The sequence below is a fragment of the Neovison vison genome, chromosome 1 (assembly GCF_020171115.1).
Source record: "Neovison vison isolate M4711 chromosome 1, ASM_NN_V1, whole genome shotgun sequence".
Classification (NCBI taxonomy): domain Eukaryota; kingdom Metazoa; phylum Chordata; class Mammalia; order Carnivora; family Mustelidae; genus Neogale; species Neogale vison.
In genome coordinates, this window is record NC_058091.1 from 316811506 (window position 1) to 316823961 (window position 12456).

The 12456-nt window shown below is 51.0% G+C and overlaps 1 protein-coding gene across 5 annotated transcripts in view; it reads right to left on the minus strand.

Annotated features, from left to right (window-relative positions):
- AHRR (aryl-hydrocarbon receptor repressor) overlaps positions 1 to 12456 on the minus strand; it is an 80121-nt gene that overhangs the window by 11789 nt on the left and 55876 nt on the right. For 2 of the 5 annotated variants that reach the window (XM_044234480.1, XM_044234511.1), the window contains 2 exons: positions 6967 to 7056; positions 747 to 876 (listed from right to left, as the gene is read on the minus strand). The exons of 1 other annotated variant lie outside the window; for it this stretch is intronic. In XM_044234480.1, coding sequence (XP_044090415.1) covers positions 747 to 876; positions 6967 to 7056 — 220 coding nt within the window. 2 more of the 5 variants (XM_044234494.1, XM_044234488.1) reach the window with 2 other exon arrangements.

The following is a 12456-nucleotide window of genomic DNA, read 5'->3' on the forward strand; positions in this document are numbered from 1 at the left end:
CCACCGCGTGCGCACACGCCCGCCCGCCCCGGCCCCACACGCGCCTGCCCCGTCGGCGCCCGCGCACCGGCCCCGGCCCCTCTCCCCGAGCTCCCCGCTGCCGCCCGGACGCCGTCCTCCGCCCCGAAGCGCCGCCCCAGCCCGTCCGTCCCGGCGTGGCCCGGGCTTTGCTCCCGCGCTCGGCTGTGAGGGAAATGAGGCGCGCCCGAGGCTGCGCTAGCCGCTCTTCGCGACCTGCCTGCAGCTCGGCGGGGGCGTGCGGGAGAGCGGGGAGCCCCGGGGACCCGGCCCCGCCCCCCCGTCGCCCGCCGCCCACGACCTCCCGGGGACAGGGACGCCCGCCGCAGCTGTCGGGCCGGCGCAGGGCCGAGGACTGGGCGGAAACGCTGCGCGGGGGGCCTGCCCGCAAGGCGACGTCTCCGGGCACACAGGCACCCGTCGGCCTTCTCTCCGGCCAACCTACTGCGGCCCAAGGGGGTTCGCCGGAGCACGTGCGTCCAGGCGGAGTTCGCGAAGGGGAGCCCAGGGCCGCGGCGGCTCTGACGTGCTGCGCGGGAGCCGGACGGCGGCCTATGCCTCAGGCGGCCGCGAGGCCCAGAAGCTCAGGAGCGCGCACGCCGACGTCTCCCGGGGGCACGCGCACGCCGACGTCTCCCGGGGGCACGCGCACGCCGACGTCTCCCGGGGGCACGCGCACGCCTCGTGCCGCTCGGCCTGGGCCGCGTCCGCGGAGGCCGGGGACCCACCTGTGTCCGCGGGCGGCGGCTGCCCGCTCGCCGCCCGGGGCGGGTCCATGGCCCAGTGCAGCTGGCGGCAGAAGTCCTGGCGGTCGTCCACGTGGATGTAGTCGTAGACGTTCTGGTGCATCACGTCCGTCTGCAACAGGGCGACGCCGCGTCAAGGGCGGGAGTCGGAGCCGCGGCCCCGGCGGCGAACCCGCGTCGCGCGGGGAAGGCTTCGGCGTCCGACTCCCGCGACGGCCCCGTCCCCATGGCGCAGGCCGTGCGCGCGGGCGGAGCGGGAGGCTCCGAGGCCGAGCACCCCCGGGACTCGGAGGGCTCCCCGGGCCGTGCGCTCACGAGTCCCCACGGACGAAGGTCCCGCGGCGGAGGGAGGCGGGAGCGGCCGGCGGCGCAGGGAAGCCTCGGAGCGCGAGAGCCTCGCCAGGCCTCGGGGCCAGCGACCGCCTTCGTCCCGCACGGCCGTCCCCGCGGCTGCGTCCGGCCACGGTGCTTCCCGCCGCGCTCCCGTGCCTCGTCCTCTCGCCTGCTTGAGCCCGGAGCGGGGTCTGCCCTGGGCGCGTGGCCGCCACAGCCGCGGCTGCGAAGGCGGGTTTCCGAGGGGCACGACTCTGCGACCCGCAGCCCACCGCCCGCTTCCCTCCCTTAACCGAGCGCCCGGCCCGGTGCCCCCTTGATGAGCTCTGCGGAATGGGCCGTTTCTAAGTTGGTGTCATTCCCAACAGGATCGCTACGACGATTAGATGGAGCGAAAGTTCCTGAAGGGTTACGACCAGGAATTGGACAATTTTGAGAGAAAGTCACTGGGCAGCTCACCCCGACTGCACGAGACCCACCACCCTTTCAAGGGGCTGTACTCTCGCCCCCAACGCCAGGGCGTTCACTGGGACCCCAAATGCCAAGCAAGATACAAAGGCAGGAAAGGAGCATAACCCTAACTTGAAAGCTGAACTCAGTCACCTGTGCATTTCTTAGTCCGAAGAGACTGTGTTTTCGGAGAAAGAAGGTCACAGAGAGGTCAGAGTGCTTCTTGTCCTTGGTCGGTGTCATCCCGGGTCAGAGGCTCTGGACGTGAACTTGGCGCCAACAGGCAGAAACCAACTCATGACAGAAGTGGGTGCATCAGGCTTTCCCTCCAGTTCAAGACCTGGGGGCTCCCACTCCCCTGCCAGCTCCCACCTCACTCGGCGGCTCCTGTGGTCCTGCGTGTCCTTCCCACAGGGACACTTCCTAAGAAAATTCTGCAATTCAGCATACGGGTGGAGAAGTGCCTGAGTCAACCACGCCGTTGGGAGGGGGTTCTCAGTGGAACCCCCTCCCGGATCAGGAAACAGAACACCAAAGCTTCCCAGAGCCCCCTTCCTTCCAGCCCCCGTGGGTGGCCACGGTGCCCATGAGACGCACTATAGGCTGCTTCTGTTTGTAAAGGGCGCGCTGCTATTCCATGTCCATCCTCTTGTATTCCCCACAGTGGTAACGGTCACCCGTGCCGTGCCGTGTGTGCGGCCGCGGTTTCTCATGCCCACAGGGTGTTTCCACCTGATGAGCCCACGTGGCCCCTTCCCCATGCCACCTCTGCGTCTGACTGCGTCTCCGTTGGGTGCACACCTGGCGGTGGGGTTCGTGGGTCGGGGTGGCAGAGGGCCAGCGCTAGCAGACAACACCAAGCAGTTTCCAGAGGTACTGCCTGAGTGGGCCACTGCGGCGGTTCCCCCCGGTCCGGTCGCTTCATGTTCCGGCTGACACGCAGCATTCCCAGCCTTCTTTCTCTGAGCTGCTGTGGCACATGTGTCACCAGTTCTGTGGGGGTTTTGTCACGGTCATAAAGCCCAAGGGAACCGTGCATCTTCTCCCATAATTCTTGGTCTTCAGGTGTAAGTGTGCACGTGTACGTCATGTTGGTGTGCGCATGTTGCTTTTTTTCTTTTTTGTCCTTCCCCCAGTTCCACGGAGCCATCTTGCTGACTTTCTTGTTCTTTATCTGCTCTGGACATGGGTCCCCGACTGGGTGGGCTCTGCTACCAACGTCCTCACTCCTTGGCTTGCCTTCCTGCTCTCTTAGTGCATCTACTGCAGCTGATTCATCAGTCTTTCCTCATGGGTAGGGCTTTGCCCTCATCATTCCTTATCTCCTAACTTAGTCTTGAAGCTTCTAGAAACTTCTCCCATCACCTGATATTCACTATGCATGGTGAGAAGAGTCAGGATTCACTTCTTTTCCATGTGGATCCGGTTCACCCAACTCCTTTTGTTGACAAGGCCACCAGTTCCCCACCACCAGGCAGTGTCTCTTTTATTATAAATCTCACACCCGTGCACACACATCTGCCCAGAGCTTTCAGTTCTGTCCTGTGAATCAGTTCATCAACTTCTGTGCCGAGTTCATGCTCTCCCAGCAACTGGGTTTTATAGGAGGTCTTGTGTCCAGCATGTAAATCCCCAGTAATCACCACTCCTGCCCCCTTGCCCTCTCTGGATGGTCCCAGTTGGTCCCAGCTCTGTCCCAAAAGCTTGTCCCTTTCCACCTAGAAAAGCTGCTCCATTTTTATGTCATTACCTCTATAACATGATCTGACATCTTCGTAGTGATAATGGAGCCCTCCAGTTCACGAATATGGCATACCCTTCTGTTTGTCTGATCCTTCTTTAAATTCTATAAATAATGTTTTCTGCTTTCTGTATGAGGTACTGCATACTACTTGACGGGCTCGTTAGCGGGAATTCAGTGTTCTTCTATCCTGCCGTAGATGGATAGTATTTTCCCCTGTATAGTTTTGATGAAAGGGAAAGACCATGCTGACCTCTGAGCACTGGACAGTCATAGTTCCCACGGCAAGTCAATAAACAGGCACCGTCATTCAATTATTCTCTTGTGAGCTTTAGTGGGTGATCCCACACTTGGCAGAATCCCAGAAGGTGGGTGTCCCTAGATGCCCTGGTCGTGTCTTTCCACACCTTAGTTAATAGCAGATGAACATGCAAGAGAGGGTCTGTGGCTTAAAACAGGAGACAGACCAGCCGGGGGAGGGGGGTATAATAAAACTGGAAAAGATCATTCTGACTCAGACAAATTTGAAGACATATCAAATGTGAATACTTTTTAGGTTGGGGAATAAAGGCATAATAATTAGTGTGGCATGTCTGGCTGCCTTTGGTGTCCCTTAATTTTCCAGAGTCTGCTCCCTACAAAGCAAGGTCAAGGAAAACGAACGGTGGGGAAATGTGACAGAGAGTGGAGAGAGCACTAGAGCCATTGTTCCAATAGTGGGGCAAAAAGCAAATAGTGGGAAAACAGACACAGCTTTGACCCAGTCAAACCAGCCTTTGTTTTAGCTCTAAGCCATCATTTATGGAGCTAAGAACAAAATCATTACCAATTTTTACAAACCTCATTCCAGCAATTGTCATCTTTACTTTTTGTGCAAATTGTGTGCACATCTGTAAACTAGCCTGTGGGACTCTTACCTGCTCCAAGTGCCCTCCCCCCGGTTCACATGGGCACAGCTTTCCCCCAACTGCCGGCCTTTGAGAGAAGGGCCTACCTCTCAAATAGGTAAATATCGATGGCATCTGAATCCCACTTGTTCATCACAAAGACTCCTGAACCTGAACACACTGTAATAATCGGGTCCCAACTTTTGTTAGGTATTATGCACAAGAAGCTCACAACAGCACAAATCTATTCTAATATTTTCCCGAAATATTTTGCATAGAGACAATGCCTGATTTACTGGCATTTGGATACAATTTCCTTATAATAAAAGGCAAAACTTTATTTTACATGTAACACTTGCTGGAAAATCACCCAGCTCCATGAAAACCGAGAGTCCAGGGTGTAAGTTTAGACCTGGGTCCGGAGCTGCCCCTCAGGACACTTGCATTTATCCCCAAAGCCACCCCCCAGATTCTGGCTGAAGGCACGCAGCTCTGGGTGTGTGTGGAGAAGCCACAGGGCAGCTCAGCAGTGATAGGAGCTGAAGAGAATTCTGAGCAGGGAAAGAGAGACCAGACCACGTTTTCCTAGATTGAGACCTTGCACAAGCAATTAGGGAGACAAAAACAAGCCTTTATCATTCGGGGGCTGGAATCCTATTGTGTCCACAGCCTGGCTCGGCTATCAGGGGGTCCCTGAGCTCTGTGCTGCGCGAGGGGGCCCTACGGCCAGAGAGCCGGGCAAGCTCGGCCCCCCTGAGAGCACCTGCCGAAGGCTGAAGTGGGGAGGAAGGGCCTCCGGCCGCCGCTCCCGCTGCTCATCCATCTGGGGTGGCCGATGCCTTCCTCACCATGTCAGATCTCCTGACATCTGCCCCACAGGTCTTCAGGAGGTGGAGACGGACACAAGGACACAGTGACAGACCCCTATTGTCACCTGCTGCCAGGAGCAGCCAGCGGGCAGTCTCCCCTGCAGCAGGGCTGGTGGTGGGGACGCCTCCCCCTGACTGTCCCCCCGTGGCTGAGGCTCTGCCCAGTGCTCGGCACGTGGAGAAGGAACAGGAGGCTCAGAGCTGAGGCTCTACCCACCGGTCTGGCAGGGCAGCCCCCGCAGTGCCTCTTGGAGGTCAGGCCCACCGCACTTCCTCTGCTGGCCACACTGCCGGCCCTGCCTGTGGGGTCCTTGCTGGGGCCACGCCTCCCTGCGCTGCAGGGGCTGATCCAGGCCACGCGGTCGGCCCGCGGGGTTGGCCTATAGATGAGCCAGCGGCAGGGAAGAGGCCGGTCTCGTTGTGACTCAGAGTCATCCGTACAGTGACAGCCACTTCAGTTTCGGAGATGGCTCAAAGTGACAGTTTTCATGGAAATCAGATCAAATGCTCCAGTCAGCTTCAGGGGCCTCAGGACAACTTGAATTTTCACATGTTGGGGACCCACATTCTCTGATCTTGGCTCCCACCACCCTTGGCTCCTAGGCGCCCTCTGGGTCAGCCACCCGTCCAGCGAGATTTCCGTTATTGACTCCATGTACTGCCTCCCAGCTCCGTTCATCACTGGGCTCTGATCCCGGATCCCGCACACATTTCCTCTCTGCTGGGGAAGGTGCCCCCACCACTGGAGGCGGGAGACCGGGCCCCTGGAGCACTGGCCACGCCCAGCCTGGGACTGCCTGCCGTGGGTGGCCCCGAGAGTCTGGCCAGCGTCTCAGCGGGCAGTTTTCTGCTGGCTAGCCCTGGCCGGGGCACCTCGGTGACCTCGCCACCACCCAGGGGCCATGGCCTCCCCCTCCCCCATGAGGGTGTCTCCAGAATGTGCCCAGCCTCCTGCGGGCTCCACCCTCTGTGCCCCCGGGTTACTAATTAATGATTCTTACGCTAAATTCGCATCAATTTTTATACTAAGCCATTCAAATCCTTTCACAGTTTCTGCCTCCGAGCAAGACCCTGACTGACAGACACACTGTACACTTCATTTTCCAAAGTTGTATTTTGTTCTTTCTCTAACCTGCCTACTTGTACGTTGAATGGAGTGTGTTCATGATTTTGCCTGGTGAGCCCCTCTTCAGAGGGGGTGTCTTTATGGGAATGGCTGTGGCCCTGCTGCTGAAGGGTCGCATTTGTGTTTCCCTGGGGCCCCGCGATCTCATCTGCCCACCACTGGCTCTGGACTCAGGGGCCTGCACTGTGCAAGAGTGTAACTTTGGACTTCAAACTCAAGCTTTGGATTTCTCATGAGCAACTTCTTTCCCTTCCCAGAGGCTCGGCAGAGAAGTTTCCTTTGCCCTCCCTGGACCATGAGTGGGGGGGTTTAGTGCAACCTTTTCTTGGAGGAGGATCTCAGTGTTTGATGGGTCTCAACCCCAGAGCTCTGTCCCAATGTCTGGAATCATCCAGCCTGGGCAGGCCTGGGGCAATGGACCAAAAATTCTCTGTGGATCAATAAAGGCATTTCCAGAACACGCTACTTCCTGAATGTGCCCCAAATCTGGGGTTCCAGACAGTGATGATGCAGCAAGCAAAGGTGCCCTGGTGCTCGCCAGCCCCTCCTCCGAAGGTGAGATGCGTAGTTGGGGGCACAGCCAGCAAAATTCACTGTCCTGTACACTTGTGACACCCTGGACACTGCCACATTTCTTGCACAACCCCATGCCCCAGACAACACTGGGATGTAAAAACCCTTACCTGGTAAAAGCTCTGTGGTAAGAAAAGCCCAATTTTGCAGATGTGTAAGGCTGGAAGACAGTAAGCACGTGCAGGACAGTGGGACCCACCGCATGGCAGGTCGCTGTGTTTACCTGGTGGAAGCCCAGATAGTCCACGATTGTTGCTGAAGCATAAAATATCATGCCTTCCGCACTCACGACCAGGGCAAAGCCATCGAGAGACTAGAAGAGACAAGAACCTGAATTGGCTCCTGCACACATTCTCAAAATTCTCACAATGAGAAAGTGCAAGCTTTATTTTTGCTGCATTTTCAACCATTTCTCTTGTTTTGAGGTCCATATTCATAACCTCCAGAAATACCCACTTTTAAATTATGAGAATTTTGCAACAGGTCCCAGGTTAGCTGATGACAGGGGATCTTGGTCATGGGTTATAAGCCACAAGACTGTTCTTCTTTTTCTAGTGACATAAAACTCTTGTTTTATAAAATACAAAAATCTTCATGATGAGATGAGACTCCACCAGTATCTGGGACAGAAGAGAAACCTCACTTCCCCAATGCGGACATTCCCTGCTCACGCACTTTCTTCCAGCCTATGTTCTGGTTTTCCCAAGAGTTTTTATCATGAAAAAATGTTGAACTCCATCAAGTACTATTTCTACATCTACTGAAATAATCACATAAAATTTCTTTTGTCTATTAGTGTGGTGACTTTGGTGATAGTTTTCTGATGAACAATCGTTCTTGTGTATTACGGGGTTAGCCTTATCATAATTTTAAATATGTTCTTGGGACTGACACATTTCGCTTAGGAGATCCTCCTCTATATTTAAGGAAAAGCTAGCCTATGAGCATCTCTGCTTATTTTCGTGTGGAGATCACCAGAAATGAGTCAGATCCCCCCTTCCTCTTTCCCATTTTTAAAACAAGGTTAGCCTTCTCTCTGAAAGTTTTCACTTCCACAAGCACCCTGCTTGGGCACATTTTGGGGAGAGGGCAAGTGAAAAGGGGCAGGTTTTCACGCCATGGCCATTTATGTAATGGTTATTAGTGTATCTAGGTTTTTAATTTTTTTGAATATCAGCTATAGCTTCTTAAAATATTTTCCATCAGTGCATCCATTTCCTCTTAATTTTAAATTTGTTACCATGTTATTCAAAATATTTTATGATTATTAAATCTCAGTTGTACCCATAATTTTGGGGTGCATGTGTGTAGAAAATTAGGGTACATGGCTGTGCTGTGGCTGACTTCAAGTCTTTATCTGAAAAGCAAGCTTGGCAGCCCCTCCTGCAGGAGCTTCCAGAACCTCCGGTAGTGAGGCGCACAGGGGCGCAGCCACTGGACTGCATGGTCAGTGAGCACTCCAACCGTCTGTCTCTACCCACTCGTCTATTTCTTCTTCCTCCTCCTCACCATCATCATCGTCACGATAAAGAAAATGACAGTTCACGCTGTGTAGGTCCTCATGAGCGTCACGTGCCCTACGTGGGGTACCTCATTCAATTCCACGTCACCTCCATGGGGCAGGAGGTGGCGATGCTACTCGGTCAGTGCAGAAGCTGGAGGGGAGGGAGGCATCTGGCAGTGGAGTTCATAAATATTTCAATTTGTGTCTTTAAAATACAGACATTTAGAGACTCTAAATTAAGTTCTGTAAGTCTGTGGTTACTAGCAATGTATCCCAATACTCGTTTCTCTTAATTATAGACCATGTGGGATATTTTTTCTTTTTTCTTTCCTTCTTTTTAAATTTTTGCCATTTTGTTAAGTGGTAAATTTTTTTACCATTATTATCATTTTCATTTCTTTGACTATTAATGCGATGCATATTAATGAGACCTTATACATTTACTGTTAATCTGTAGTTCTTTGGCAAACTGCCCATGCATATCATGTGCTAATTTTTCTGTTAAGGTTTATAAATATCAATTTCTAAGAGTTTTAAAATTACTGATATTGAAGGTTTCTAGCCATTCTAGGAATATGGCAGCTACTTAAACCCAAATACCCTCACCTCTAAATGATGGAAAACAGCATGACCCTGTGTAACTACACACATCTGTGCCCTGTCATGAGTCATGATGAGAACACAGGGAACTAGTAACGCCCAAGCACGGATGAGCAGAGAAGCCAGTGCCCAGTGAGCTATGGAAGGGAGAAGGTGTGTGTTCTCCTAATGAAACTCGAGGAAAGAGCCAATTAAATCCAATATAAGTGGAAGAAAAAAGATTTTAAAGAAGTGAAAAAAACCTACAATGATATTATTTAAAACTGCCAAATAATAAACATCATCAACAAAGTCAATTTGGTTCTTTGAAAAGATTAATAAATAGATAAACCCCTAGCAAATTTGGTCAAGAAATAAATTACACCAGAGATTTAAAATCATTACAGGTCCTTCAGACATTAAAAGGTTAGTAAGAAAAGATTAAGAATGAAATTCAATAAATTAAGCAATTTAAGTGAAATGGGCAAATTCTCTAAAACACACTAACAAAAGTGATACAAGAACGACTAGAAGGGGGCACATGGGCGGCTCAGTCAGTTAAGCATCCAACTCTTGGTTTTGGCTCAGGTCACGATCTCAGGGTCAGGAGATTGAGTCCTGCATCAGGCTCTGCACTGGGCATGGACCCTGCTTGAGATTCTTTCTCTTTCTCTCTCCCTCTGCCCCCGGCCCCCATGTGTGCTCACTCATCTCTCTCTCTCTCAAAAAAAAGGAACAACTAGAAAAACCAAATAGCCCAATATCTATTAGACAAATTGAATTTGTTTTTTTAAAAAGATTTTATTTACTTATTTGAGAGAAAGAGAGCATGGAAACATGAAAATTGGGAGGAGCAGAGGGAGAGGGAGAAGAAGACTCCCTGCTGAGTGGAGAATTCGATGAGGGACTTGAAACCAGGACCCTGGGATCATGATCAGAGCTGACATTAGACACTTAACTGACTGAGCCACCCAGTCATACCTAAACAAACTGAATTTGTCATAAAAACCTTCCCTCAAAGAAAACTCTAGTCACAGATCAGAAAACACAAAATGCCTAAGAATAAATCCAATAAAAGACATGCAGGACCCGAATAATCCAAGAGATACGCAGTGTTCTTGGATCGAAAGACCCCATTCAGGGAGAGAGCCAAGTTCCCTAAGTCAGTCTGTGGATGTGATGCCATCCCAATCCCAATCTCAGGAGCGTTTCTTCTCTCTGCAGAAACTGTCAAGCTGGTTCTAAAGTTTGTATGCATAAAGGGCCCGTTTTACTAAAGCGAGCATGTTAAAGAAGAACAAAACGTTAGAACTTACGCTGACTTTGTGCCTTAGTGTAAAGCTGTGGCAACCAGGTCAACATGGCGTTGTGTCTGGGACAGCTGGTTGTCCACGTGGCAGAAACCGACACTGACTCCTATCTAATTCCACAAAAATTAATTCAAGACATAGCTTAGGCCAAAGATAAACCCCATAATCACAAGGTTTCTAGAAGAAAACAAATCGTCTTCCTAAGTTGGGGATAGGCAGATTTGGATAGGACACAAAAACACTAGGCCTTCATGGAAAAACCCGGTACGTTGGGCTTTATGAAAAGACACGATTTAAAAATGAAAAAGGACAAGCTACAAACCAAGAAAACAGTATTCACAGTATATAGACAAAGGACTCTATCCAGAATACATAAAGAATGTCTATAAATCAATCGTAAAAAGGTGAACAACCCAATTTTTTTTTTAAATAGGCAAAAGTCTTGAACAAACCCTCTATTACAGAGATGGAAGAACGGCCTGTCTGCAGATGGAAATTCGTCAGCATCACTAGTCATCAGGGAAACAGAATGGAAATCACATTAAGATACCATTTCATACACACTGGTATGGTTCCATTCAAGAAAACAGACAACACTACACGTTGGTGAAGATACGAAGCACCACCGGTAAGAACGTAAAAGGCGGCAATCTCGTTTTGGGAAACTGTTGTGCGATTCCTCATAAAAACAAACGTGCATCTCTCCTGTGAGCGAAATTCCACTCTTAGTGCTTACCCAAGTGCTTACAGAAACACGCAAACAAGAATGCTCATGGCAGCCTTATGCACAGGAGTCAAACCCTGGAAATAACCCAGCACCTACCAACCAGGGACCGAACACCGGAGTAACCCTAGTGCGGGAACCAGCACAGAGGCGAGCACCCAGCTGATCGCGGGGCCTGGGCGTCTGCGTACATGGGGCCAAGAGCTGGCCCGACAAATGGATGGGAAAAACACCGGAAAGCAGTCCTGTGGCAGTGGTCGATGTGAACCAATGAAATGGAAGTCAGGAAAGACCTCATTACAAAGACGTTGGAAAACCTAAATAAGTATGTGTTTTCCTAGGAAAATATGATTTACCAGAAGGGACTCATGAAAGGCAGAACCTTAAACAATTGATTTCTGTAGAAGAAACAGGAGAAGTTACCAAGAAGCCAGCCCACAAGAATGCACCGGGCCCGGAAGGCTTTGAGAGCTAATTCCACCAAGTGTTAAAGATCAGATCACATCACTGCCCATAAATTGGCCAAGAGCGTAGAAAATGAGGGAAATTTTCTAATTATTTTTAGAGCTATATCATTGACACTTAACTCTGATAAGGAAAATATAATAAAAATAAAATTACAGACCTTTTGTTATTAATGAGAACGTGCAAATGAAATATTAGCACACAGACTCCAGCTTCACATTAAGGAAATATGATGCCCATGACCAAGTAGATGTATTCCAGGGATGCAAGGGTGACTCAACATTAGGAAATCTGTTAGCATGACACACCACATTTACAGATCTAAGGGGGAAAGCCTTATAATTATCTCCATAGATGGTAAAAAAAAAAAAAAAAGCTTTCCACAAAATTCAACACTTATTCTTTATAATAAAGAATTTGTTTCTATAAATTCCTATAACTTCTGTACATTACTGGCATTATAGGTACATTCTTTTTTTTTTTTTTTTAGATTTTATTTATTTATTTGACAGGCAGAGATCACAAGTAGGCAGAGAGGCAGGCAGAGAGAGAGGGGGAAGCCGGCTCCCCGCTGAGCAGAGAGCCCGAAAAGGGGCCCAGTCCCAGGACCCTGAGGGGATCATGACCTGAGCTGAAGGCAGAAGCTTAACCCGCTGAGACACCCAGGCGCCCCTATAGGTACATTCTTAACATGACAGTGTGTGAGCGTGTGTGTGTTATTCCTAGGGAGCCAACTTACTTAGTGGGGAAATAATCTGTTTCCAGTAAGATCAAGCAGCAAGGCAGATACCCATGATCTCCCATTCCAGTGTGTGCAAACTCTGGCCCCAAATTTGGCCGGCCGCTTGATTTTGTAAATAAAATTTTCCTGGAACACAGCCACGCCTGACCGTTACTGATGGTTCGTGGCAACTCTTGCACCGCAACAGCAGAGCCGAGTAGTTGCAGCGTACGGCCCACAGCGCTGAAAATATTTACTGTCCGGCCTTTTAAAGAAGAGGAAGACTGACTCCCGTCCTGCAGGGAGCACCGTGGGAGGGAGCTGTTGCCGTGAGTCAGGAGGAACCAGCAGGAGGCGGGAGAAATGGAAGAGGAAAATGGTCTCTGTCTGCAGAGGATATCACCGTTGTC